We start from the raw sequence: 25,430 nt of genomic DNA, 5'->3' as shown, positions 1-25,430 counted from the left end.
CTTGACAGAAAGAATGGCCATAATTTTTTTTCTTGGGATGGAATTTTCTAGGAAGAATTGAAATTAGAAAGTAGGTGTTGAGAAATGCTGTTTGTTCTGTTACTGTACAGCGTTTCATAATAGCTTTCATTATAAAGCAATGGGGAAAGTTAAGGGTAAATTCCTGTGTGGGAGAAGGAGCATATACGCTTTCTAATTCTCTTGAATTATGCTGCTATGCAACATGCAGATCATTGCAGTACACAGTGGTTGTTCTAATGCTTTTTAGCTTGTTGGCAACCTCAACAGAAGGTGGTTTTTTTTAGTATACCTGTGTATGTGTTTGTCGGAGCCTGAGCATGCACATATAACTCAGCAGGAGTGCAAAAGAATACAGTTAAAAACGTGAACAGTATAGGTTATTCACTACTAAGATATTACTACAAGATAAGAATATTTAGTCCTGTGTTGGAAAACAGAGAAAGAATAACCATTTACCTTGTGAAGGACGTCCTAACTGTCCCCAGTGCTGCCCCGTTTTGTGCTCAGCCCAAGCTGGCACATGTGCATCTTTGCAAACTTGAGGCTAGTTGGTGTAATGCCAGCTAAGGGCTGCTGCATGTGAGCCCAGATGTGCAAGAACTCTGTAGTATATGAACACACTGAACCTGTTGTCCAGCATAAAAGGTGTGTTTTGTTCAACTTTATCTTAAATGGGAGAGTTTTAAACAGTTTTTTCTTGGGAAACAGTTTTAAAATAAATTCTCATCGTTCAACCTCATGGGATAAGGCCGCTGGGATGGTGGGACTCCATCTTTCTGACTCTTTCTTGGGCAACGTTGTTCATTCTCACCCAAGCTGCTGCAGTTCTCTGTGAGTCTGTGGATAGCCGGGAAAATCACTGAGGGTACTGGGCAGGCACGTGTTTCGCACTGTAGGATACGCTCCCCATTGCAGTGTGTTGTGGTGCCCGGGTGATGTTAGCATCTGCACCATCTACACTTGGTGCTGGAGTGCAATAAGTCAGGCCTGGTTGTAAAGGACTGCTGGGCATGGGCACAAGTGTTGCCATGGTAAAAGCTGCCTTAGAAGCAGATTTTTGGTTAAATTAAATTTGGTTATATTAGTTTGGAGCTATGTGTTCATTTTAAAAACAGTGGCATATAGCCTATACAAGCATTGTAAAACCTGTAGCTGTTTGGAGTATGTATGAGGGCTGAAAACTTCCTCTGAAAGGGAGTTGAAATGAAGAGTGTCGTGAATGAGTTGCTTTATTGTATTTGCAAGATTATGCATACCTTATACATAGTTCATACTTGTTTGTTTTTTTAAATCTTTCAAGTAGTAGTGAATCTTGAAAGGAATGTGCTGGGGCTGGATTTAAGTTGATCGTGGTGATAAGGATTTGGATAGATCCTTTATTTCCATCTTTCAAACACACAAAAAAAGTATTTCTTCTGTTTTGACCACTTGCCTGTCTACAGTAGATGTAGTTGGCTGCTTAATGTCTCTAAAGTTAAAATTGTGATGTTTCCCAGAGCTTTTGCTATTTATGCAAGCCTGTTTTGGTCAGTACTTACTTTTTGCTTTTGTTTTGTCAGCAGCCATGCAGCAGGTCCTGGATAACCTTACTGATCTGCCGACATCAACAGGCGCTGAAGAAATAGACCTGATTTTTCTTAAAGGAATTATGGAAAACCCTATTGTAAGATCACTTGCTAAGGTATTTCAATTTGCTGATTTGAGTAGAATCTGGAAATATGTTTACTCTGAAATTGCTGTGTGAACATTGAGTATGGACTGAGATATTAACAATGGCACTATGTATGGTACATTTTATTAAAAGACTTGCAGGAGTTCTTGAAGTTGAATATTTGGTGTAATGTAATTTCTGTACACAGTGATTTATTGTTATATAGAAGATTCTAGAGGAAGAAGAAAAATTCAGAGACTCCAGAAATTGTGTGGTAACATTATTTATGAAGAAAATGTCAAAATACTTGAAATTAGAAGCAGTTGGTTTTGATATAGTCTCATGACCACTGTTGTGTGCAAAACCCACATGCCATCTGACCTCTACCATTTTTGCCAAAAGTGAAAAGTGAGAGCAATAACCTTCTTTCTCCCAAAAAGTTTTCTTTTTTTTCTTTGGCTCTGATCAGCCCAGTGAAATATTGATTCCATGCCCTTTCCTGGATCTCAGATTAATGCTGGTACCTTTAATTGTCAGCTCTGTGAGACATGGGCTATCCTTAGTTTTGGTCTTACATTATGAAAATATTTTATTTAGAGCTGGTAGCAATCAATTATAAATATGTAAGGTAATATTTACAAAAAATCGTTGGACTCTGTAATTAAAATGTAGCTGATCTTACCAGTAGGAGATGCAGTCAATATTGCACAGCACTTAATGTTCTTTCTTAATTTTACCTCATTAAAAAAAGCTACTTTCATGAGGAAAAAAACAGTCAGCTTAAATGTAGCTATCTCTTTAATATGAATAGACATCTGAAAGCAGTGCCCTCTGGGCAGGCATGAAATACTCTGGAAAGGATTGTTGTGCAGGGATTTTGCTCAGTATAAAAATCTAAAAAGGAAAACTTCTCATAACAATTCGTGTAAGAATTTACTTCTGTTTAGCTGGTCAAAAAAATTGGCTGTAAGTGGAAGACATTGCACAGTAATAAAATTAGAAATAATGGAAGTGTCTCATCAGCTAGTGACTGCAGAAGGAAAGATTTGTGTACTAAATTTGCTAGAGTAAGTAAAACCATTTTCTTACTTAGAGTTGTTTTGAACTTCAGTATTTGCTGCATAGGTCATCTTTAATTTAATATTTATTATGAAGAAAATGTTCATTGCAAAGCATTTTTTTCGTATCAAGAATTTGTGCTTTAATGGCCAATTACAGTTACGTGGAATTTAATGACTAGCAGATGTAAGAAAGTGCTTGTAATGGAAACAGATTCTTCACTATAAACTTGCTTTATCTAGAATGCTGAAAGGTTTCAATTGTGTTCATATGGCATGACTGCAATCATATTTTCTTTTGAAAGTATTTGAGAATTAAACTGAAAAACTCAGTTCTAACCAGCAGAGCTAAATAAGGACAAGATCAAAATGAGAACACATTTCATGAAGTATATATAGTTCATATGTATCCATTTGTCCCTAAAGATACGTAACACTTGTTCTTCTATTAGAAGAGCTAGTTTTAATGGAATAGGCAATTCTCAGGACCCTGAGATGGTCACATTATTTAAGGAGATGCATTTCAGACCAGGCCAGAAATGCAAAAGCTTTTCATTTCCCTTTAATTAGTCAGTTTTTAAGTCTAATCATTATGTAAAGTATCCCAAAAAGGACCAAAAGAAACTTAAGGAAATGTGTCATGAGCCATACAAGCCTTATTTTTTTTTTCTTTTTCAGCCCTTAAAAAAATGAAGGCAAGCTATAAGCATAGTCATTAGTTTATAATATTTTGCAATGCTTGTTTGGCTAATCTTTTAAAATTGTTCTAGGTTAATTTCACACTTGTTCTGTCTAGAATAAAGGCATTAAGGTAGAAAATACAGATCTTTTTTGTGATAGGGTTCTTTTACTGTACCTTTCCATTCTTCAGTAGGTGGTAGGGGAAAGGGAAGTAACCGTAATCACTGTAAAATGTATTTTCCTGTCTTTTACTGATGTTTATAGAATCATAGAATAATTTTGGTTGGAAGGGACTTCCAAAGATGATCTAGTCCAACACCCCTGCAATAAGCAGGGACATCTTCACCTACATCAGGTCACTCAGAGCTGTGTCCAGCCTGACCTTGAATGTTTCCAGGATGGGGCATCTATCACATCTCTGGGCAGCCTGTTCCATTGTTTCACCACCCTCATCATAAAAAGTCTTCCTTTATATATCTAATCTGAATCTACTCTCCTTTAGTCTAAAAAACATTATCCTCTGTCCTATCACAACAGGTCCTACTTAAAAGTTTGCCCCCATCTTTTTATAAGCCCCCTTTAGGTACTGGAAGGCTGCAGTAAGGTCTCCCCAGACCCTCCTCTGCTCCAGGCTGGACAACCCCAACTCTCTCAGCCTGTCTTCATAGGTGAGGTTCTCCAGCCTCTGATCATCTTCATGGCCCTCCTCTGGATCCGCTCCTACAAATCTGTGTCTTTCCTGTGCTGAGGTTTATGTTCAATCCTAACTAGCCTTTAGAATTGTTATGCTTTTTTGAAAACAGTTGTTGAATTTGGAACATGCATGAATTGTACTCAGTTTTACTACTGAACTGTCTTATTAAAGTTATTTTCTCCTGGGTTGTTAACTGTTCTTTTGAACGTCACAACTTTATCTTCTTCTCTGCAGTCACTACTGCTTTTAATATTGTAGCATAGCCTAGAGCACACCAGGTGAATGCCTAACTCAGACCAAGGAAACATCTCGAGGGTAATCTATAAACGTTGAGTCCAGTATTTAGGATGTCAGATGGTTGGAGGCAAAGGCCTTACTATTTGAACATTTGGCAAGTAAAATAAATATTGAATGAATCAAAAACCTCAATTCAGTATCACTATTTTTGAAATTGTAAACTGGAATAAAAAAAATAGTTGCAATACCTAAGTATTCCTTTTTTAATTTTTTTTCTTTCTTAAATTATTCATACCACTCCATGTCCTGCTACTCCCCAACATAATACAGGATCAGAGGTTGTTGACTGATAAACTTTCTGTTCCTAAGTATATACATGGCCTTGATTTTGGGGTGAAGGGTGAGGATACTTTAAATTATACTGTGTTAGTGGTAGTATTATAAAGAAAATGAGTGACAAAGGAGGTAACCCATATTCTCTAATCTTATAAAGGTTTTGCAGTGGGTGTATATTTAAAAGTCAATAGATTTATGGGTTTACTTGCTGTAGAAGAAGCAGACTTTAAAAGAAGGATGTTGTTTACTGTATGTATTATGTACAAAATAGCATTCATTCCTTTCTAAAGGAGAATGTGTGTAGGTGCCAGGCTTCCTATGACTTCGTAATCATGGTCATTTGGTTTGTGTGTGTTGGTGTTGGGAAATGTTTGAAATGTCTTTCTCTATGTTAAGTTAGCCTTTCCAGTGTTTGATCATCGGTCCTGCACAAATACCATTTTATGGATATGAAGTAGAATTTAATACTCAGATGATTTCAGGAAACGAAGTTTTCTGGTTTTAGCAAAATCTTATTTTAGCATCTATTTTAAAGCACTAATAAGAAAGTAGATGTGTGCACATACCTTTAAATTATATATATGGGAAGTATGTATAGATGACTTCCAAATATATCTGTTGTTTGTTGTATTTTTACATGCCAAAGCGATTGTTCTTTTTTGAACTTGTTGCTTCGGTGTTGTAAATAACTCTTATTTGAATGCATTGAGAATCTTAATTATTTTTGGCCTCCTCTTATTCCCTAATTTTATGGTACAGCAGTACCTGTAATAAGTAAGATGGTATGTTTCTCTTACCACTCAAAGCTCCTACCTTTCAATGAATCTAAGTATCTGCAGTGTTTAAGAAAGGATTAAAAAGAGAAAGAGATTAAAAGTTATCACAAAATGGTTGAGGTTGGAAGGAACCTCTGGGGGGGCATTTGGTCCAACGCCCTCCTCAAGTAGGGTCACGTGGAGATGGCTGCCCAGGACCATGTCTGATGGCTTTTGAATATTTCTAAGGAGGGAGACTCCGACCTCTCTGGGCAAAGTGTGCCAGTGCTCAGTCACCCTCACAGTAGAAGAAGTGTTTCCTTATGTTTAGACAGAGCCTCCTGTGTTCCACTTTGAGCCCATTGTCTCCTGTCCTGTCACTGGGCACCCGCTGAAAAGAGCCTGGCTCCATCCTCTTTGCACCCTCCCTTCGGGTATTTATACACATTGATGAGACCCCCCTGAAGCTGTCTGTTCTCCAGGCTGAGCAGTCCCAGGTCTCCCAGCCTTTCCCCAAACACTAGGTGCTCCAGTCCTTTCATTGTCTTCACGGCCCTTCGGTACACTCTCTCCAGTAGGTCTACAATTATAAACAGTACTCCCGGTGTGGCCTCGTCACTGCTGAGTAGAGGTCGACCTTCTGGCAGCACGCTTCTTAATGCAGCCTGGGATGCTGTTAGCTGCCTTTGCTGCAGACTTTTCTTTAGCATTTCTTTTAGTTATGCAGATTTCCTTTTAAAATTTGCTGGTTTGTAGGTGTTTTAATAGGAGGAGCCTGTGGTAAATGCTGCTCTTGCAGACTTTGTGTCTTCTGAGCAGGTCCCATAGTTCCTTTTTTATCCTTCTAGAAGGTGTACTTGTAGTGGGTTCTGAAGCAGAAGAGATCTGAGGCACTATACTGTTCAGAGAGGACTGTTTGGTGTATATAGCATGAAGGTTGTGGCAAATAAGGATATACAAGCGTCTCTGACAGGTGCCATTTATGAGGTTTGTTGGGTCATGCAAAATGTAAGCATGTAAAATACACAGATTACACGAGACGTAATTTTTCTGGCTTTCCTGCTAAAGGTTGCGCCAAGAAATTATTTTAAAGGTTTATAAATTGGAGCTACTTGAAACTTAACCACACACTATAGATATATGTTTAATCTTACAGGCTCATGAGCGACTGGAAGATTCTAAACTTGAGGCTGTCAGTGACAACAACCTGGAGCTGGTGAATGAAATTCTTGAAGACATCAGTCCCTTAGTAAATAAAGATGAAAATATTGCAGAATTGGTTGGAATACTCAAGGAGCCTCATTTTCAGGTGCCACGTTTTTACTGTCTATTACCAACTTACTGTGTCAGCGTCCACATACGGATCTAGGAATAATAACAAAACAAAACCTGAACTGTAGTGGACTTTAATATGTAGGATTTTACTGCAAATGACAGGTAAAACAGAAGCCATGTGAGGTTAAGAGTGCGCATGATTTTATCCTTTAATATCACTTCAAGAATATCTTCACTTATTGTATTAAAATCCACTGAAGTTTCTGTTATAAATCTTGGGCAGGACAAGTATTTACTTCCTGTATGACTGAAGTTTCCATAACAGTTCCCTGAAGGCTTTATCTTCAGCATTTCCAGGTGGTCTCTAGTCCCTGATATTGACCGACCGTTCTGCATTTTGGTTCAGCTGTTGGCATTCATACTCGTGCAAGATAACACAGTTTGTGGAGTGAATGAACGTGATTCTTCTATGCTGCAATCTGCACTGCAGCTCAAGTTGAGACTTTGCATCCCTCTCACTATTGCTGTATTTAAGTGAAATTTTGACATCTGCTTGTCAAAAGCAGATGTTTTTCCATACTGCCATTCTGTTACCAGCTTCTGTACCGACCCTTGAAGATTAGGGTTTGTAAATCCTTGCTAGATTCTGGACCTCCTAGGCCAGGCTTCAGCTGACTTTGGGACTTAGCTGTAGGTATCCTGTAGAAGAACACAAGGAAACCTTTTGTCACAGTATAAATGTGCTGCTTTTGGCATAGAGTCATAGATATTTTTGGGGGGTGTGTGAGTTTAAACACACCTTCCCCCCCCTCCCCCCAAGTTTTCAGTTATACGTTATACAAATGTAGCAGTGAGGTGCGTTACAATTTAACATAAATAATCACTGGATATGCTGCCAAGCTGTGTTGTGGCCTGCTGGAAGAGGAAACACTTCAAGAGCTCAGCTTTTGAGGTAGTAGCTATTCTGGATGCTGATAGTTCCGCTGCCTCTTCTGAAGAGTCTCCCTTGTGCTCTTACTTGTCCAGAAGGCTGTCATAGCCAGTGGATCAAATTGGAGGCTTACGGGTGAATAAACCTGCAAATCAGTCTTTGATCCCTTAGCAGAAATGGGTACTCAAAAGGAGAGGATGAGTTTAGAGGAACTGGTCGTTGTAATGCAAAAAGATTGGCTTTGGAGGCCCACTGGTGCTGTGACAGACCTGACAAAGTTCCGTTGTGTTAGACAGAGAAACTAAAATTGACAAGTCAAAGAGAATGAATCAAAAGATCAAAGTGACTTAAGTGCTGGAATAGACTGACTTTGAAAGGCACTATAGCAGTGATCTCTGGAGAGAGATGGCAGAGACCAGAGACCAACCAGGCAAAGAATTTTTGTAGTGGAGACTGGAAATGTTCTTTAGGAGACGGAGATCAAATAAAAATTTTAATTAGCGTGAGTAGCCAATACTAAGGCAAACCCAGGAGTCATTCTAAGTCATACTTAGAGCGGCACAACGTGATGCTGGAGTCATGTTCTCCCTTGGTTCAGGCTTAAGCAACCCACACATTTAACATAGAAGTCCCAAAGCAGCTGCTGAACAAAAATGCTAACATTTATGCGATTCCTTGCGTGTTTTTTGTTACTCTTGATTTGAGAGACCTCACGGTATATGTCTGTCTGTCTGTCTCAAATAAAAAGAAGGGAAGCAAAGCTGTATACAGCTTCCCAGAGCATTCACAGCAATGTGGATTTATGAAGTGGTGTAGTAATTTCCATTACATCTCCTACTCATTGCCTAAAAATTCCTAGTATTTAGTTTGCCTTTTTAACAGCTGGTGAACAGAGTAGAATAGAATACTTCATTTGGAAGGGACCTACAATGATCACCTAGTCCTGACAATATCAGGGTCAACAAAATATTAAAGCATGTTGTTAAGGGCATTTTCCAAATGCCTTGGTAAACACTGACAGGCTTGAGGCATCAACCACCTCTAGGAAGCCTGTTCCAATGTTTGACTACCCTCTTAGTAATGCAGAGGTACTTCTAGGCTCAGTAACCGTAGAGGTGGGTTGTTTTTTTCAGTTTGCTTTGCTTTTCTACTGTTTACACCTCTGAGATACCACTTCTGAGTCTCTCGGTTAACACGTTATATTAGGATTGTGTTTTTCCTTGCAGTCTGTGTTGAATTTGATTTACCTTGTTCTTACTCTGTTGCTCATGAGGTGCTCCTGCATGTTACAGTCAGTTGTTTTACTCCTTGAATAGTTCAGCAGCATCAGCAAACCCTGTCATTCATTTCTCTTCCGCGTTTCCTAGACCACTTATCTGACATGTCAGCGTATTGGCAGGTGCAGAACTCAGAGCCCAGATGCCTCTGAGAAATCCCCTGGTGACATGAATTTTGAAAACTAAAAATACCATATTCCTGGGCCCAGTTTTTCTGTCTTTTAACCATCCACTTGAGAGCCTTACTGCTTGCCGTGTAGTAGCTTTGTTTCTTTAAAAGACTTTGATAAAGAAGTCTATCTAAGGCCTTTTGGGAATTCATCTATCTCATCAACTGTAACTGCCTTGTTACCATGCTTGGTGACTCTTTCAAGGAACTTAACTAGATTTGAGAAGCATGACTTCCCGTTTTAATGCATGTTGATGCTTTCCCATGATCTATTTTGTCCAATCATTCTGTTTTTTATGGAAACTTCTCATTTGTTTAATATCAACATCAGACTTACTGGTTCACAGTTTGTTGACTCTTCCTTGGAACACAGTTTAAAAACTCATGTCACGATTACTGCGTGCAAGATTGCGTGCTGTTTCTTTCGCTGTACTGTTGGGCAAGTCATGGGTAAGAAAGAGAAACAAGCTATTTCTAGGGTTCCCTGCCGCTTTTGCCGCATAACCTGGATGGTACAGAAAGAATTAGGTATGAAAGGAAGAGAAATGACTGTTTGATGGTTAAGATAGTTAACTGCTGCCCTGGTGAACTAACCTGTCCCTCGCTCTGTCAGAATAAGAGTTCATTAGAAACAAATTAAAAAAAAAAAAAAAAAAAGTGAAATAGCTTTAGCTTGGGTTTGTTGTTTTTTTATATATTTTCTGAGTGCCTGTTGAGAGGCCTTCTGTCTCATTTGCAGAAACAATAAGCAGTGTTGACAGCTGCACACAGGCAAAAAGCAGCTGGCTACTTACTTTTTAAAAGTAGATCTGATCTGATTCAGTTTTGAAGCCTAAAATTAGGGTGTACTTTTTGGCCCTTAATTCTGTGCTTCCATTCCCCATCTGGAGGAAGGCAACAAAGACAACTGAGGCCAAAGTATCTGTAATTTGATTAAGTGTTTTTATTTAACTAGTATCATAGTTGTGACCACTGTAGAAGAGCTTCTAGGCCAATTTGCAGACCAAAATATGGATACAGTATTCCTTCTAAAGCTTGAGGAGGCTATATATGTCTCAATGAAAAGGAAACAGAAAACTAAGAATGTAAGTGCTATCCTTTCTGTCTCGTTTGGTGCAAGGAGACATATTCCAAATTCTGTAAGAAGGGACCTGTAAGGAAGAAAGGAAAAATACAGTGTAATTTATAATTACTGGAAATGTAATTTGCATCCGTTCTCTAGTTCAGTAAATGTGTAAACAAGCCACCTTGACTTGACTCTTAAAGTTTCGTGGACAGTATTGTGTAACTTTGAGGCTGATTCTATATTTTACAAATAAATAGTGCCACTTTATCACAGCATCACCTAGTAGTCGTAACCTACCTCAGCATACAGGTATCAAATATGGTATACAAGTCGCCAGTGCAATAGCCTATTTGAGTGTATCGTTTAGTGCTGAAAATACCAAATTACAGAACTTCATTTCTTTTACATGTGTTTCTAGAAGAACCTTGAGGGGGGGACTGACTTAGGGAGTACAGGTGCATGTATGGTTATGCTATTATGTTTGACTGTTCTCTCCCTTTTCTCCTTTTCTCATTTTTTCTTTCATTCCTTTCTTCTTCTTCGCTTCCACTTTTTACCCCTTTTAGTTTTAACTGAACTCTTCGGGGGTCAAAGCGTAAAAGACACTAAGTTCTCACGAATTTCACAGTATCGATGACCGGCCGTCAGGCCAATATATACCGAAGAGCCAGCTGGCACGTGCCATGCATAGAAAAGGCTATATGGCAAGTCTTTCCATACCAGGCAATAGCTGCAGAGCAGAAGAGAGGAATGGTAAGAGAGGTTGCCTTGAGGGAGGAGAGAGGAGCTGCAAGTATTGCATTGTTGGAGCAGTTAAATACGCAGAAGATTCACTTCTGCTGCTTATGGAAGAACTTGGTCAGTTACTTTCACCTTTCCAAGAATTATGCAAGCCATCCATCCTAAACAGTAGATTCTGCTGGCAAGAAAATGCTTAATCTGAAAAGCAGCCACTATTTTCTTCTAATAGTTAGCTTTACAAGGGTTAATCATACCTTTAAAATGTTTCATTTAGAAAAGTGATTTTAAGTTGCTTCCTAGACATATCTTAATTTATAGGGTTATTTTTCCCACATATTCATGCTTCCTTACCAGTCCCCCTGATATCTCTAGGATCCTAAATGATTTCCTCACTTTTCCAGAACAGCCTTCAAAAATACCTGCTTTTGACATGTATGTTATGGGCCTGTAGTCCATTTATTAAGTTCTAATATCTAAATAGTGTTACCAGAGAAGACTAGCACATATTTAGTGCATAAAAGAGGAATGGAAATATTTTAAGTACTTTTGAGGCCTGAATTCAAGACCACAGAGTTGTTCTCTTGTATATTAACCCCCAACCCCAGCCTCCAATTTGTAATGTAACTGTTCTATTGGATCACAGTCAGGGAAATAGTTATCATATAGAGCAGGCAATGTTTCATAGGTATAGATTGTGCTGAGAATTCTTTTAGGAAAAACAGATTTTGAACTAGAACTTGGCTTCAGCACTGTAGAGAGCCTTGGATGTTTAACGTGGTTTAGTTTGTTTACTGAATTTTGAATAACTTCCTTTTTATAACCTGTCAAATAAGTACAGCCACAGAAAACTACTGTAAAGGAGTCAATATTTTCTAAGTTTATGGATTACTTCATGACAGTCTGCCACAGGACTGTATGTCCGTTGTGCGAGATCTCTTGTCATATGCAGGGAGTTCTTCTAACTGCCTTATTCTGGCAGCATTGCCATTTTTTCCATGAGAACCTCTCTACAGTTACCCAGTCTTGGATAGTCAGCTGATCCTGTATATGATCATATGTCCGTATGGATATATATCCATACGTATGCTGGTATGGAGGAAAACTTTGAACTGTTTGATGGTTGTTGATGATTCAGTTCATGTTGCTTTGCAGACTTTTGCAGTGGGTTTTGCAAGGGTTCCAGCACCAGTATGGGAAAAGTTGGATTCCAGGGGAGCTCTGGAGGTGCAGGAGCACAGAGTATCACTTTTTCCGATACTGTAAGAAAAGTTTGTGCAACTGTTTTTCTCAGATCACTCACCAGTATTACTGAAATAAGAAAGTAACTGAGCAATAGTCCCGCAGTGGATACAGACACCTGGCCCCTGTTGCCAGGTGGCTTTGTTTAAGTGTTCTATAGGTCCGTATGCTGACCTGGCTGGCTGGAAACAGTCTTATAAAACTGGTATAGATTCCTGAGTTTCAGAACTGAGAGGGGTGGGAAGGTAGTTAAGTTAACTATGGCTTGCTTTGACAAGGCCAATAAACTACTTTTCTTAAAGAAACCATGTTTTATAATTGTGGGCAGCGATGTACCATCTCTGATAGTCCTTCTGTGACTCAGCCATCATGTAAATAGCAGGAAAAAGATTTTGTGGCCCAGAGATGGTTAAGTACTAGTCGAAAGAATTCATGCTTATCCATGAAAGGAGTGACTAAATAGGATCAGAATGTGGAATGGTGTCAGATTTAAGAACTGAAGAATCTTACAGAGCATGTTAATTTGAAAAGGATGACACGGCCTGTTAGTGTAGTTGTCTTTTTTGACTGTGGATCAGATTGTAATCCATAAGTTGTATGACTGTTAAAGCTGTAGAAGCTCGTTATGGGTAAAGCTGCATGAGAAATCTAGTGGTTTGTGGCCAGAAAGTTTGGAAACAATTTGTTCTAGCATGTGACCAGAAAGGAAAACTGGAAGTACCATACTGATGTATCTACCTGGTTTTGTAAGCGCTAATGTGTTGAAATGTGTAGTTGATGCTAGTTGGTTTCATTTCGGGATTGTGGAAAGATCCAGAAATGTTGCTTGCAAACATTGGCAAAGAGAGATCTGTTCTCCTGGTTTTTGAATTAGATGCGTCTTGGATAATGAAGAGTTATAAATTGCTTGGTTTAAATAAATTATTGGCTTTTCTATTTTATTTGATTTGGTTTATGTCCACAGTATCATAGCCACAATAAACAGCTTTTTTTACTCTCTTAATGGCAGGGGCAGAATCAGTGAATTAGTACCTCTTCCTAATCTCAAGCTGAAATATCAGCAGGGTCATCGTGTAATGGGCAGATAAAAACGACTGCTCTGGTTTGTGACCCTTTGAGGGCTCGCATGTTGAGATTAGTTCTGTACTAATAGCGTTGTACAGCTTCTAGGGTAGAGGTGGCTTACAGAAGGATGGAACAGGCTGCATAGCGAAACTATTAAGTTGGCTTAAATGTTGCCTGCTCACCTGCTCTGCTTCCTAGTAGTTTGTGGTCTTCCTCTGGCATGGGCATGTCGCCATCAGTGGTAGTCCCTGTGGTGGCTGCTTAGAGTGACTTCCTCGACACCAGTCGGTGATCTGACTTAAGACTGTATCTCATCAGGTCACTGCTGGAAACAAAGCTATGTTGTTGGAGGCTTGGTAGTCATCTCCTCTGCTTACTACTGCTCCCCTTTCTGTATCTGTCAGTGAGACTATCTGTGCTATAGTATGCTCTGCCTTCAACTACTGTATACGGTCGCTATAGAGTGTCCCTTTTCCTCTTGAAGACAGAAGGTCTCCGCTGTTTAATTTCACAAGTTTGATCTTGTTTTACCTGTATGTATTGTCTTGTAAGTCTTTAAATCTTACAGTATCTTTTATGAGAAAATCAAGTCTAAATTGCATTGTCTTCCAAAAATGATTGTATTTATTTGGATCTCCTCCTTTTCGCTGTATTCATGTATGTGGGCTGGTGAAAACACCATTAACTATGAGGTCTGAGCTCTTGTCGTACAGAAAACGAATTCTGTCAACTTGGATTCATTTGGTGCTAGAATTCTGCTTTGGCTTTGTGCAAGCAGAAGGCACTCATTTTGCAGATTGCTAGAAGTCCTTGCATACCTGTAATTATCCAAATTACTGTGGGGGAAAATTTTATTACATTAAACACAAGTATCTAATAATGAGTTATCTTCATGTTTTTTCCAGTGGGTTGTTCATTTCCATTAACCATTTGCTCAGATACTGTCTCATTAGGTGAAAGACTATTTTAGGTACTCCTTTTTTTCATCTTCTTCCCTGCAAGATCATGTATTCTTCCCAAATTCATTACGTTTCTCTTGTACTTCCTTTAGAAGAAGCATTTGTATTTACAAAAGAGAGCATATTTGCCAAGACAGTAGGCTTATCAGTCCGTGCCAGTTCTTGTGTGGCAGTTTTTGCTCCATTCCATGTGAAGTAAGAGTTTTATAATCTGGTCCCAAAAGGGCAGATTCAGTGGTTATTCAGCAGTAAATACTTTTGCAAATGTTTATTTCATTATTTTTAAAAAGGCTTTTTCTGTTCCTTTGCAGTCACTCTTGGAAGCGCATGATATTGTGGCTTCAAAATGTTACGATTCCCCTCCTTCTAGCCCAGAAGTCAATAATTCTTCAGTGAACAATCAGATTGTTCCAGTAGATGCTATTCGTATCCTCGGAATTCACAAAAGAGCAGGAGAGCCACTGGTAAGTAATAAAGATGAGCGTGTCTTTAAGTTGTGTGTGAAAACGTTTGCATGTGCCTGATTTCTTGCATTATATTCTAGTTATTTCCATTATTATGTTGTGTAATTTAGTGTGTGCTAAGATCAGTACTGAAAGGTTGAAATAAGAAATATGTGTGTTCTCCATCCTGTTCTCTGTCAAAAATGATGAGATAGTGAATAGGCAGCCACTAGGCTAAATGACTTGCAAACCTAACTGACTAACACAGCATCTCTTTGGTTCTGATACAAAATGACAGGATTGCATGCGATCAAGGACAGCAGAGTCATAGCTCAGTTATATGAAAACCTTGTCTGAAAGCACTTCTGTGTCACCTGATGCTTATCTGTGTATTAGGAGCTCTTACACTGTAGTAACTATTACTGTCTTTTCATTGGGGTAGATAGAATATTCCATAGCTGTATGTTTTTGTTTGAGATAATGGTAAAATGAAATTGAAATTCAGACAATGGCAAACTAGGTGTCACGTTCCTCTTTCAGGGTGTTACGTTTAGAGTTGAGAACAATGATCTGGTAATAGCACGAATTCTTCATGGTGGAATGATAGATCGACAAGGTCTTCTGCATGTAGGTGACATTATCAAAGAGGTGAATGGCCATGAGGTTGGAAACAATCCAAAAGAACTGCAGGAACTGCTGAAAAATATTAGTGGCAGTGTCACTCTGAAGATTCTCCCCAGCTACAGAGACACTGTTATTCCTCAACAGGTCAGTAGCGCATTTCTAACAATTCTGTCAAAAGAACTTCTACTTGGTACTTTATTATAGAAGATTATTTTAAGGTTTTGCGTTCATTATATTTTGATTATTTTGTGTACTTAAGATTAGCAGGAAGGCTAAAATATAGATACCTGTATTCACCCTTAATTACATTTTGGAAATGCGTTTATTCAGTAGATTAATACCATGGCTAACAGGCCTGCCTAAAAAGTTCTAATTTGTATCTCAGATTGATAAGCATTTGTATACTACATATAAAGTATGTTTCTTTGACATGGAGTGACCTTTGGTGACCTAGCCACAATCACACTGAACTGCAGTGAACCGCATGTGTTTGTAACGTGATCAGTGCCCAAGTACGCCGTCTCACAGAATTTAGAACCATTGAATTCAACAGATGCGCTTGAGCTTGCTGGCTTAAATAGGAGCTTGGAGGGTGGCTATTCCTTATCCTTTCGTCATTGCTGTAGACTGGCAGTTTCTCCACTGCAGAAGTTACTTGTTGCTCTAAATCAGTGCCTTTGAAGCATCTTGTAAGACAGTCCTTCAGGTAGCAGGTCTTAATGCCCATGACATAACAGACTACGCTTACGTTGCGTAGGTGCTGGGGGAATGTGCTGTATTTGAGGAAAGCGCACCGTTTCCTTCGCTCCCTAACCTGGCAGAAAAATGTCAAAAGACGTTTCCAGCCTGTTGATGCAACTTTACTGTTTCTTGCCCCGCATCAGATTTGAGTCTTTTGAGTTCATAGCAAAATCAATTCTTAAGATTCCTCAAGCCTTGAATAACTGCTTATATTCTGAGAGTTTAAGTAATCTAAAGTCAGAATACTAATTGAGTTGTATATACTGAAATGCAAAAATGAGTGGTTTGTAATACATTGTCCAAATAGAACAGGGTTGGGGGTTTTTATTTTTATCATGAAGCTCCTTCAGCCAAGGTTGGCACTGCTGATTATTCTACTCTCTCAGCTGGTATATACCAGTTTTTCCGTAGACTGTACTTCACTTGCCAAATGCAACTTTGATCACGTCAAACTTTTTATGCTGTAGCTATAGACATCAGTTCAGTTTGACAGATAACTTAGTAATAATGTATTTTACAATGTTTAAGCTTTGTAAATTTTTGCACATTTCAGGTTTTTGTGAAGTGTCATTTCGATTATAATCCATATAATGACAACCTCATCCCATGCAAAGAAGCAGGTTTGAAATTTTCTAAAGGAGAAATTCTTCAGATTGTAAACCGGGAAGATCCAAATTGGTGGCAGGTTGGTAAAAAGCTTTTAGTTTTTTATCTTACTTTTTAAATCTTCGCTAGTTGCTTTAATAATAAAGTCTTTAAATTATGATCTACTCCCATTTAAGAATAGATACAAGAAAAAATATTTATGCTGCAATCCAATTTCAAGCTAATATTGTGATATTAATCACAAATACTAGAGAAAATTGAATGGTATAAATTGTGTGTGTAACACTCATTTTGTTATCACTGCTATTTGTTTGTCTTTGATCTTGTATCATAAGGCTAGACATTCCAAAAACAGTTTAAGAGGGCAGTTTCTAGCAGAAAGTTTTAGGTGGACGATATTAATTGTGGTTAAGCCTTCCCTGACAGTGACTGTGAAGAAGCGGACCCCTTCATGAGTGCTCAGAGTTGAGAGAGGGAAATGAACCCCGTGGATTTGAAGAGGGGTGAGAGCAGCTATTTGGAGGCACTGTATCTTTTATTTCTACAGTGGCGGTCAGGGTCTGTGAGCTGTAGTGTGTGTGTCCATCATCAAAGTGTTTGGCACTATTTCAAATATTAACAGCTTATCCTGCTTTAAGGTTGTGTTTCTACATTCAGTCCTTCAGTGGAAATGTAACCCAGCGCTTATGCCGTTTTTTATTTTTTTTTCCAAGACACTATACATGCAATTAAATATCATCAGTGCTTTTGAAAGTGGGACGAGTGAACCTTAAAGACAATTTTCTTAACCGAGGTACTCAGAATTGCAAGTGGCAGCGGCAATCCAGGCAAAGAGTTTAGCATTATTGATTTCCCTTTCTACGCCTAAATTGCACACCCTTTGCTACATAACAAGCAGTAGTGAGCCAAACACTACTTGAAAGCAATAATATATATATATATATATATTCTTTAAAAGCAACAAAAATATTTGAATATACATCAACAACTGTTGCTGAATTCTGTTGCTTGTCAATGACAGTAGTAACAGAAAGAAAAAGAATAAAAAGTGTGAGGGAAGGCAGAAAATTTATTACTGCCAAGTTAATTAGTTTCAGAAGTTAGGTACTCCAGAACTCTGGAGTTGTCTGACGTTTAGCTTACACGCTGTCTTCTGTATTGCTGTGTACATTCTCCAGGTGTAACTTGTGGGAGTCCAGCAGAAATAAAACTTAAATCCTAAACACTCGGTCAGACGGAAAAGTGAAGTGTGTTACACTAGTATAGGGTGTTGCAAGTAATACTGTGCAGATCATGCCACTGGGAAAGAGAAGTTAGTTTTTCCTTGTGCTTACTAAAAACCTGCTAACTGTAAAAAGTCAGTTAGTCATAGGTAGAAGCGTACAAGTTGAAAAGCGAATAGTTCCTCTTAGCAGGAAGCAGGCCAACCAGTTGTGGAGAAGCAAAGCATAACATCTTATAGCTGTGTCTTTGTCTGTGTTAAGCTTCCTGAGAATTGAGCTTGCTGTGAAATTATTTCGTAGAGAATCTTAGCCAAACTTCAGTTACTAGGAATACATAAGTTACTAAGATTTTAAATCTATAGTTAGAGTAAAAAGCTTGGAGGCATGATTAGGCATGTTCTAAAATTCATTGTTTGTGAAGTGACAGTTAATAAGCTGCACTGGAACCTGTTATGAGCAGCTCAAGAATACAAAATAAGTGTACTGTGTACTAGAAAATCTTGAGTTTTGTCACTTGAGAGTTCAGCATCTGGAGCCATAGGATTCCATTCAGGGTTTTGATGCCAAAGGTTTATGGCTGTAAGAGCTTCCTAACTTAATGGGAACCAGTAATGTAACTTGTATCTATTTTATTTAAGTTTCCTGAATTTTAATACTCAATTAAAGTATATCAAATAAAGCAAGACACTGTTACTGTAAGACAGAATTTTAATATCCACATCTGATTTCCAAGTCTCAGTAGTAAATATATCGATACTCACCATTGAGAAATTTTGGCAGTGTGAAAATCAGTCAACACCCTGTGGATGAGAAAAATGCTTCTCACAAGTTACCCATGATTTTATTTTCTTTTTTTTTCCCCAGGCTAGTCATGTCAAAGAAGGAGGAAGTGCAGGGCTTATTCCTAGCCAGTTCCTGGAAGAGAAGAGAAAGGCCTTTGTTAGGAGGGACTGGGACAACTCGGGTGAGATTTAATAAATTTCAGGAATAGATTTTGCTCTGACTCCATTTGTTTTGCTTTTCCTGCCTCCATAGATACTAGAAAACTGCTGTGTGAGAATACATAGAACATTGAGAAATGCTAATTATTATATTTTTGGCTTTGACTGAAGGACAAAGGTTAAAGTCTATGCTTAGTCTTCATAGATACGTGAATCATTTTTGCCACCTACTGATGAAAACCTAAATGAGGTGGGAAAGGCATAAGAATTAGCTGGTTTGTTAAATTATGTTTTTATGGTATACGCTGAAAGTTAATAAATTAAACATGTTTGATGGATTTTTTTTGTGCTCTTTAGAAAGATTTCTAGGAAAATTAATTTTTTCCTCTGTGTTCAGGTCTTGGTATACCATTTGATGTGTACAAAAATAGGTATGACCTCCTGCCCTAGAATATATAGAATTCTAAAATAGTCCTTGTAAATTTAATGAATTTAAACTTGCATATGTTCATATAAAAAAGCTTTGGAAAAACACATTTAACAAAAATTATTAATTTGTCTCATTTTATTTCTAGGGCCTTTCTGTGGAACAATAAGCAGCAAAAAAAAGAAAAAGATGATGTACCTCACTACAAGAAATGCAGGTATCTCTTAATATTACATAGCAGTCAAAGTTCTTTAGGCTTCTAAACTTGCAGAGGCTAGTGTATCCAAGATTCACAGTAAAATATTTGAGTATAAATTTGATAGATCAGATGGGGTTTATAGTTTAAAAGCAATAGTGACCTGTGAAGATATGGTGATGCAGAGTACACCTTTTGGTAGGAGGAAGTCAGAGAAGAACGGTGTGTTAAAAGAGAAAAAAGTGAAAGCTTTGTTGCCAGCAGGTTGAGGGATGCGATCCTTCCCCTCTACTCAGCACTGGTGAGGCCACACCAGAAGTGTACTGGGCTCCTGCAAGAGACATGGACATACAAAGATGATGAAGGGACTGGAGCATCTCTTCTATGAGGAAAAGCTGAGAGAGCTGGGACTGTTCAGCCTGGAGAACAGAAGGCTCAGGGGGAAGCTCCAATGTGTATAAATACCTGAAGGGAGAGTGCAAAGAGGATGGAGCCAGGCTCTTTTCAAAGGAGCCCAGTGATGGGCCCAGAGGCAACAAGCAACAACACAGGAGGTTCCCTCTGAACATCAGGAAACACTACTGTGAGGGTGACTGAGCTGAGCACTGGCACAGGTTGCCTGGAGAGGGTGTGGTGTCTGCCTCCTTGAAGATAATCAACAGCTGTCTGGATGTGGTCCCAAGCAACCATCTCCAGGTGGCCCTGCTTGAGCACTGGGGTTGGACTAGGTGACCTCCAGAGGTCCCTTCCAACCCCGACCGTTTTGTGATTCTGTGAAAGGTCACTGATTGTTAATCGCAATTTCCCCCATTCTGATCAATCTCAAATTTTCTCCTTGAAAGTAAAGGTAATAATCTGACCTTATGCTGTCCATGATGGGTGACTATTTTATTCCCATACCGATTTAAAGCAGGAAAGCTTTTATCAGACTTGTTGCCCTCCGAGTACTATTTGTATTCACACCCGGCCTGTTGATGTATAGCGAGACTACTATTTTTTTCTTACAGTACTGACTGTGTATTAATGTTTTTTTGTACGCTTCTCAATGTAGAATTTGATCGTCATGAAATCCAGATCTATGAGGAAGTAGCCAAAATGCCTCCTTTTCAGAGGAAAACACTCGTCTTAATTGGGGCCCAAGGAGTGGGGCGAAGAAGTTTAAAGAACAGGTTTATAGTACTGAATCCTACTAGGTTTGGAACTACGGTGCCGTGTAAGTTATCAGCATTCCTATTGTAATATACTTTGAGTCTCTGATTATCTGGAAAATACCTGATGTTTCTCTCAGTGATTCAGGGTGGGAAGAATTTTCTCAGAGTATAAAAATGATACAGAGTGGGAAAACAAAAGGTTTTTCATCAGACAACTGAAGTAATGTGTAATGACAGCGAAAATATTGGTAACCAGCGGTTAAATGTTACCGACGCTGCAGAAAAACAATTTTTGTATGTGCAGTGTTGCAGTCTGCTAGTTTTCTTCAGTGTCAGTCACCATCAGCTACTGAGGGGATTCTGGAAGTTGCTATTAGTCTTCTGTAAACAGCCAGTAGAGTTTCTTGGGTCTGCCGTCTAGTTTCCCATCTGTAGAAGTACCCTAGGCATTATAAATTGTTACTTCAGTATTGAGGAATGTAGGGAAGAGCAACAGACTTCCAATAAAACTGGAATGTTTGTGATCTCCAAGATCTGTATGATAGTCTGAGGTTTTAACACATCTAGCTTCAAGCCCATGGTCTTTTTTTTTCTCACTATCAGCTTCAGACAAAAACCTCCTCCCTTACTGAAGTACTGCTTTCTTGACTTCCTTCCAGATACTTTGCTCATTCACAAGATCTTTTTTTTTTCTTTTTATCTGCCTCCTCTTTGACTGCTGACCCAAGAATTCCACCCTAGCTACATTACTATTCTCCTCTTGCCACCTGCTTTGCAGAATTTCAACAACAGTCTGTTTCCTTTGTTTTCAGTGGGCAAGAAGCAGATCTGATAATGGAGGAGGAGGGACAGGTCTGAAAGATAAATTGTGCGATGTGAGAGAACCAGTCTCATTTGCTGAATCTCTTAACGCCAAAACTGGCCAGGGCACTAAGAATTGGTATGGGTGACCGATAGTAAGGTTGACTTCTCAGTGTTAATTTTAAAAAGAAATCTTCCCCTGGGAATCTCATTGTTTTATAGTTGCAAAATAGTAAGAAACTCTTTAGTATTTCTAAAATTCTTAATTCCCTTTTAGAAAACCCCTCAAAATGACTGGTTTCTCTAAAATGTTATACAGATTATTAGATATATATAAGTAATGCAACACAGTGTTAAAATGCTTTTACTTGGAGCTCTTGAACACCCTTCAAAGGCATAAAAAATAACTTTCTACTCATGCACATGCAGGACAGTCTCTGCTCTACTTCATTACTTTGTATTTAGATTTTAAGTAGGATAGTCAGTAATCCTAGCTGGCCTCAGTTTCTTTGATTAGAAGACATTTCTCCTGGTTTTTCACAGATGAATATATTTGGGAGTTTTTTTGTTTGTGGGGGTTTTGGATTTGGTTGGGTTTTGGTGGGGTTTTTTTTTGGTTGGTTGGCTTTTGGTTGTTGTGGATTTTTTATTGAAAATGGCTGAAATGGATCCACTTTGCTGTGGGGAGAAGCATGTCCTTGGTGTTGAGTTCTAATAAAGCAAATGGTGCTGGGTTTTTTCTTCAGTGTGGATAGCTGATCTGTTAAGTTACTGTAAACTGTTAAAGCTCATTCTCCAAAATTTATTTCAGGCTGGTTTTTTTTATTTTTATTTTTTAAATTGTATTAACCATTATAGTTTTAATCTTTCTGTAGAATCTTGGCTAAATCTAGATATTCTAGTAGTATGTTTATTGCTAACAGCTTCAGAAGATTGTTTCTTGTGGGACTTGAGTTTTCTAGAATAACGAAGTTGATAGGAATTATTGGAAGACAGGGAATGCTTTCCGCTTGTATCGCCAGGTTGCACCAAGTGGGGGTATGGCAACAAGCGATGATACAACTATTACCAAAGGGATCCATTTACTGTTACTTCAATATATTCTGGAGTTCAGATCTAATGAAATGCAAGTAGTGGGCAGGTAATATGGTGATAGGACAGCAAAATCAGTAATAATCTGATTTTTTTTTATTATTTTATTTACATCTTCTTGCTTAAATAATGTCTGTACTGCACAGTGTAGCCAATACCCAAGATAGCTGCTAATATTTTACTTAAATATTGGCTTTAATCTCTCTGCAGTGAATTTACCTTGTTTTAAAAAGGGTAAGTTGACCTGGAAAGCAGCATTAGCTGTCCTCTGCTGAAGTTCTGCTACAGTGGCTGGGCTTCTTCTGGTATTTAACTTAACTGCATAGCTAGCTCAGGTGATTCGAACGTGAGTAACAGGGCAAATACAGTGAGCAAAGTGTGTGCTAAGGTGTGGAGGGTGGGGTGGGGCAGATTTTGATGTGTTATTTTCAGAAGTACATCTGGCATTTGAGAGTTAAACTTCCATTTGATTCCCAGGTGACTTAATTATTCACTTAATAAATATTTTAAAAGATGACATGAATGAGTATTGTACATGGTGCGAAGGAGTAATACAAAGGAAACAAGCAAATGGGTGCGTAAGGAACATATAGAAAGGAATAGAAGTAAAAGGAACAAGAGTGGCTATGCTCAGTTTTGAAACTTGCACTAGAATAATTAATCTGCATATGGAACAATCATAATTGTATGTAATGTTTATTATACTCTCCTGAACTTAATAGGCAGTCCAGTCTCATATTTGTATTCCAAATATAAGAAGAGAACATTCAATTTATATTTTCAATTTCCTGTTTAGTTACTTCACGGAAGCCAAGGGATGATGAGAAGGATGGGCAAGCATACAGATTTGTGTCACGAGCTGAAATGGAGATGGACATTAAAGCTGGCAGATATTTAGAGCATGGAGAATATGAAGGAAATCTTTATGGCACCAAAATTGATTCCATCCTTGAAGTTGTTCAGACAGGAAGGACCTGCATCTTGGATGTAAATCCACAGGTATATCGTTTGTAATGTTACACTATAAGTGTAGGATTGTAATATTGAAGAGGTGCCTTTAAATTTGAAGGCTTCTTACCTGCTTTAAAGATTACAGTATCAACTGGATTCTGGCATTTGTGGCACTTAGTTGGAATGAGTTAGAAAGATGGAAAAAACCCAACTTAGATTCTGCGTGAAAGAGGAATCTTGCAGGGTAGTAGAGTCTTTTTAGCCAAGGAAGGAATTACGTTGTGTGTTTCAAAAGGCAGCGTATGAGTTTCTAAAATAGAAGAATCTTGGCTTACATGTTTCTGCCCATTGTAAGACTAGTTTTGCAGTGCCCCTGAAATAATGGGGACATGTGGTGCGTCATTCTCAAACTTAGGGGTTTTTCCTTTTCTTTTTCTTTGCTTCTAGGCCCTGAAAATACTGAGGACTTCAGAATTCATGCCCTATGTAGTGTTCATTGCTGCTCCAGAATTGGAGACTTTGCGTGCTATGCACAAAGCTGTGGTAGATGCTGGAATTACAACCAAACTTCTCACTGTAAGCAGATTATTTCATATTTACCTTGCTTTGAACAGGATGGTCTTAGATTTTTTAATTTTTTTTTCTTACATTTAATTTTAGACAGAATTTGTTCTGAAATGTCTCTAAGAAAAGTTAGGCAAGACTTTTGTTGTTTATTTAGTAGAAGTTAATGATATACTATGTATATGGCAGATGGCTTCTTAGACATCTTACAATTGTTTGTAATGTGTTCTTTGGGAAACGTCACCTTACCTTTGATTCTTTGCAACTAATAGTAAATATTTGATGGTGGGAGCTGTTCTTCTATGTAAATGTCTTTACTCTCCCCCCAAAAAATTTTGTTCACGTTTGTCTTATAATATAGATGTGCGTTAAAAATGGAACCTGTAATCCTCAGTAAATTGCAGCCTGCATTAAAAAAAAATCCAAAAAAACAACAACAGAATGCAACTGGGCTTTGTTTCCACTGTTGCAGCAGCACATGCTGCACTGAGAATGGCTGGGAGCTGCCAGAGTAAGAAGTGTGGAGTCGCTTCTCTTCCCCTTGGCTTCCTTGGATTTGCCATGTAAAGCGAAGTGGCACATTCTGTTCATTAGATCTTCTCTTTTTCTGAGACACAGCGTAGCAGAGGGAAACGAGACACGCTTCCTCCAGCACAGCAAATCATACATGTTCTGTATGGGCATTAACTTTTCCAGCTGCAGGACCAAAGCAAAATAAGACAGTCGGAGCGGTTAAGAAAACTGCCCTCTGCGTTCAGCAGTAGAATTCCCCCATCTGATAAAGCCGACAACTCACAGCAATAGTGCAGCAGCTGAGATAGCAGCGATGCCTTGCATAATGCTGACAGGGCATTTAAAGCAAAAAAATGGACGGTAGGTTAATTTCACATAAATTAACACAGGATTTTTAGTATTGACCGCCCCCCCCCTCCCGCCCCCTGCCATGTGGGAGACTGTCCAGTTCTAGTAATGGATTCTGGTTATTACAGAATCTAGTATCCCTGTGGGTGCTCTGTCTTTCCTCCTCCCTGCCCCAAATGACCCCTGAATTTTGTGATGTGTATAAAAGAAGGCAAGGTTAAAACTGTCCAGCCAAGTATAAAAATAATTTCCTGTACTTCCTAATATTTGATTCCCTAAGGGACATCCTTGCCTTTGTTTTACTTGTCCTTCTGAATAATAAAGAGGATAGTTACATTTAAAATACACATTTATGTATCTTTACAGATATGATTTAGAATCTGTACACGTGTGTATAGAGTATGATTTCCCATTTCATATTCTTCTGCTTCCTAAGCAAATGAAAACCAGATGTCTTTTTAAAGAAGTGTTATCTTTTGCTTGCTAGTGGGTCTGTCTACATTTTTTCTAGCATCCTAAGCCGTTCCATTGCAAAAATTCTGGCTTTTGTGGCAATACGTTTGCTTGTCTTCTTCATTTACTGTGAATAAAAGGTGATTCACAAATTTACTTTCTCATTTTGGCTTTTGTATTTACAACTATATCAAGACTTGA

The 25,430-nt window shown here is 38.5% G+C and overlaps 1 protein-coding gene across 3 annotated transcripts in view; it reads left to right on the top strand.

Moving 5' to 3' along the window:
* Positions 1-25,430, top strand: part of PALS2 (protein associated with LIN7 2, MAGUK p55 family member) — a 56,003-nt gene that overhangs the window by 28,735 nt on the left and 1,838 nt on the right. The window contains exons 2-11 of one of the 3 annotated variants that reach the window (XM_055707915.1): positions 1,584-1,684; positions 6,590-6,742; positions 14,467-14,619; positions 15,139-15,366; positions 16,517-16,648; positions 18,657-18,756; positions 19,309-19,377; positions 20,408-20,569; positions 23,197-23,399; positions 23,799-23,927. In XM_055707915.1, the coding sequence (XP_055563890.1) occupies positions 1,586-1,684; positions 6,590-6,742; positions 14,467-14,619; positions 15,139-15,366; positions 16,517-16,648; positions 18,657-18,756; positions 19,309-19,377; positions 20,408-20,569; positions 23,197-23,399; positions 23,799-23,927 (1,428 nt within the window). In that variant the 5' untranslated portion in view covers positions 1,584-1,585. Of the gene's footprint in view, positions 1-1,580; positions 1,703-6,589; positions 6,743-14,466; positions 14,620-15,138; positions 15,367-16,516; positions 16,649-18,656; positions 18,757-19,308; positions 19,378-20,407; positions 20,570-23,196; positions 23,400-23,798; positions 23,928-25,430 lie in introns of all 3 variants that reach the window. The other 2 variants (XM_055707913.1, XM_055707914.1) reach the window with 2 other exon arrangements.

Source organism: Falco cherrug, chromosome 4, assembly GCF_023634085.1.
Source record: "Falco cherrug isolate bFalChe1 chromosome 4, bFalChe1.pri, whole genome shotgun sequence".
In the NCBI taxonomy this organism is placed as follows: domain Eukaryota; kingdom Metazoa; phylum Chordata; class Aves; order Falconiformes; family Falconidae; genus Falco; species Falco cherrug.
Note: the sequence above shows the minus strand (reverse complement) of the source record. Positions and strands in the feature narration are given on the sequence as shown.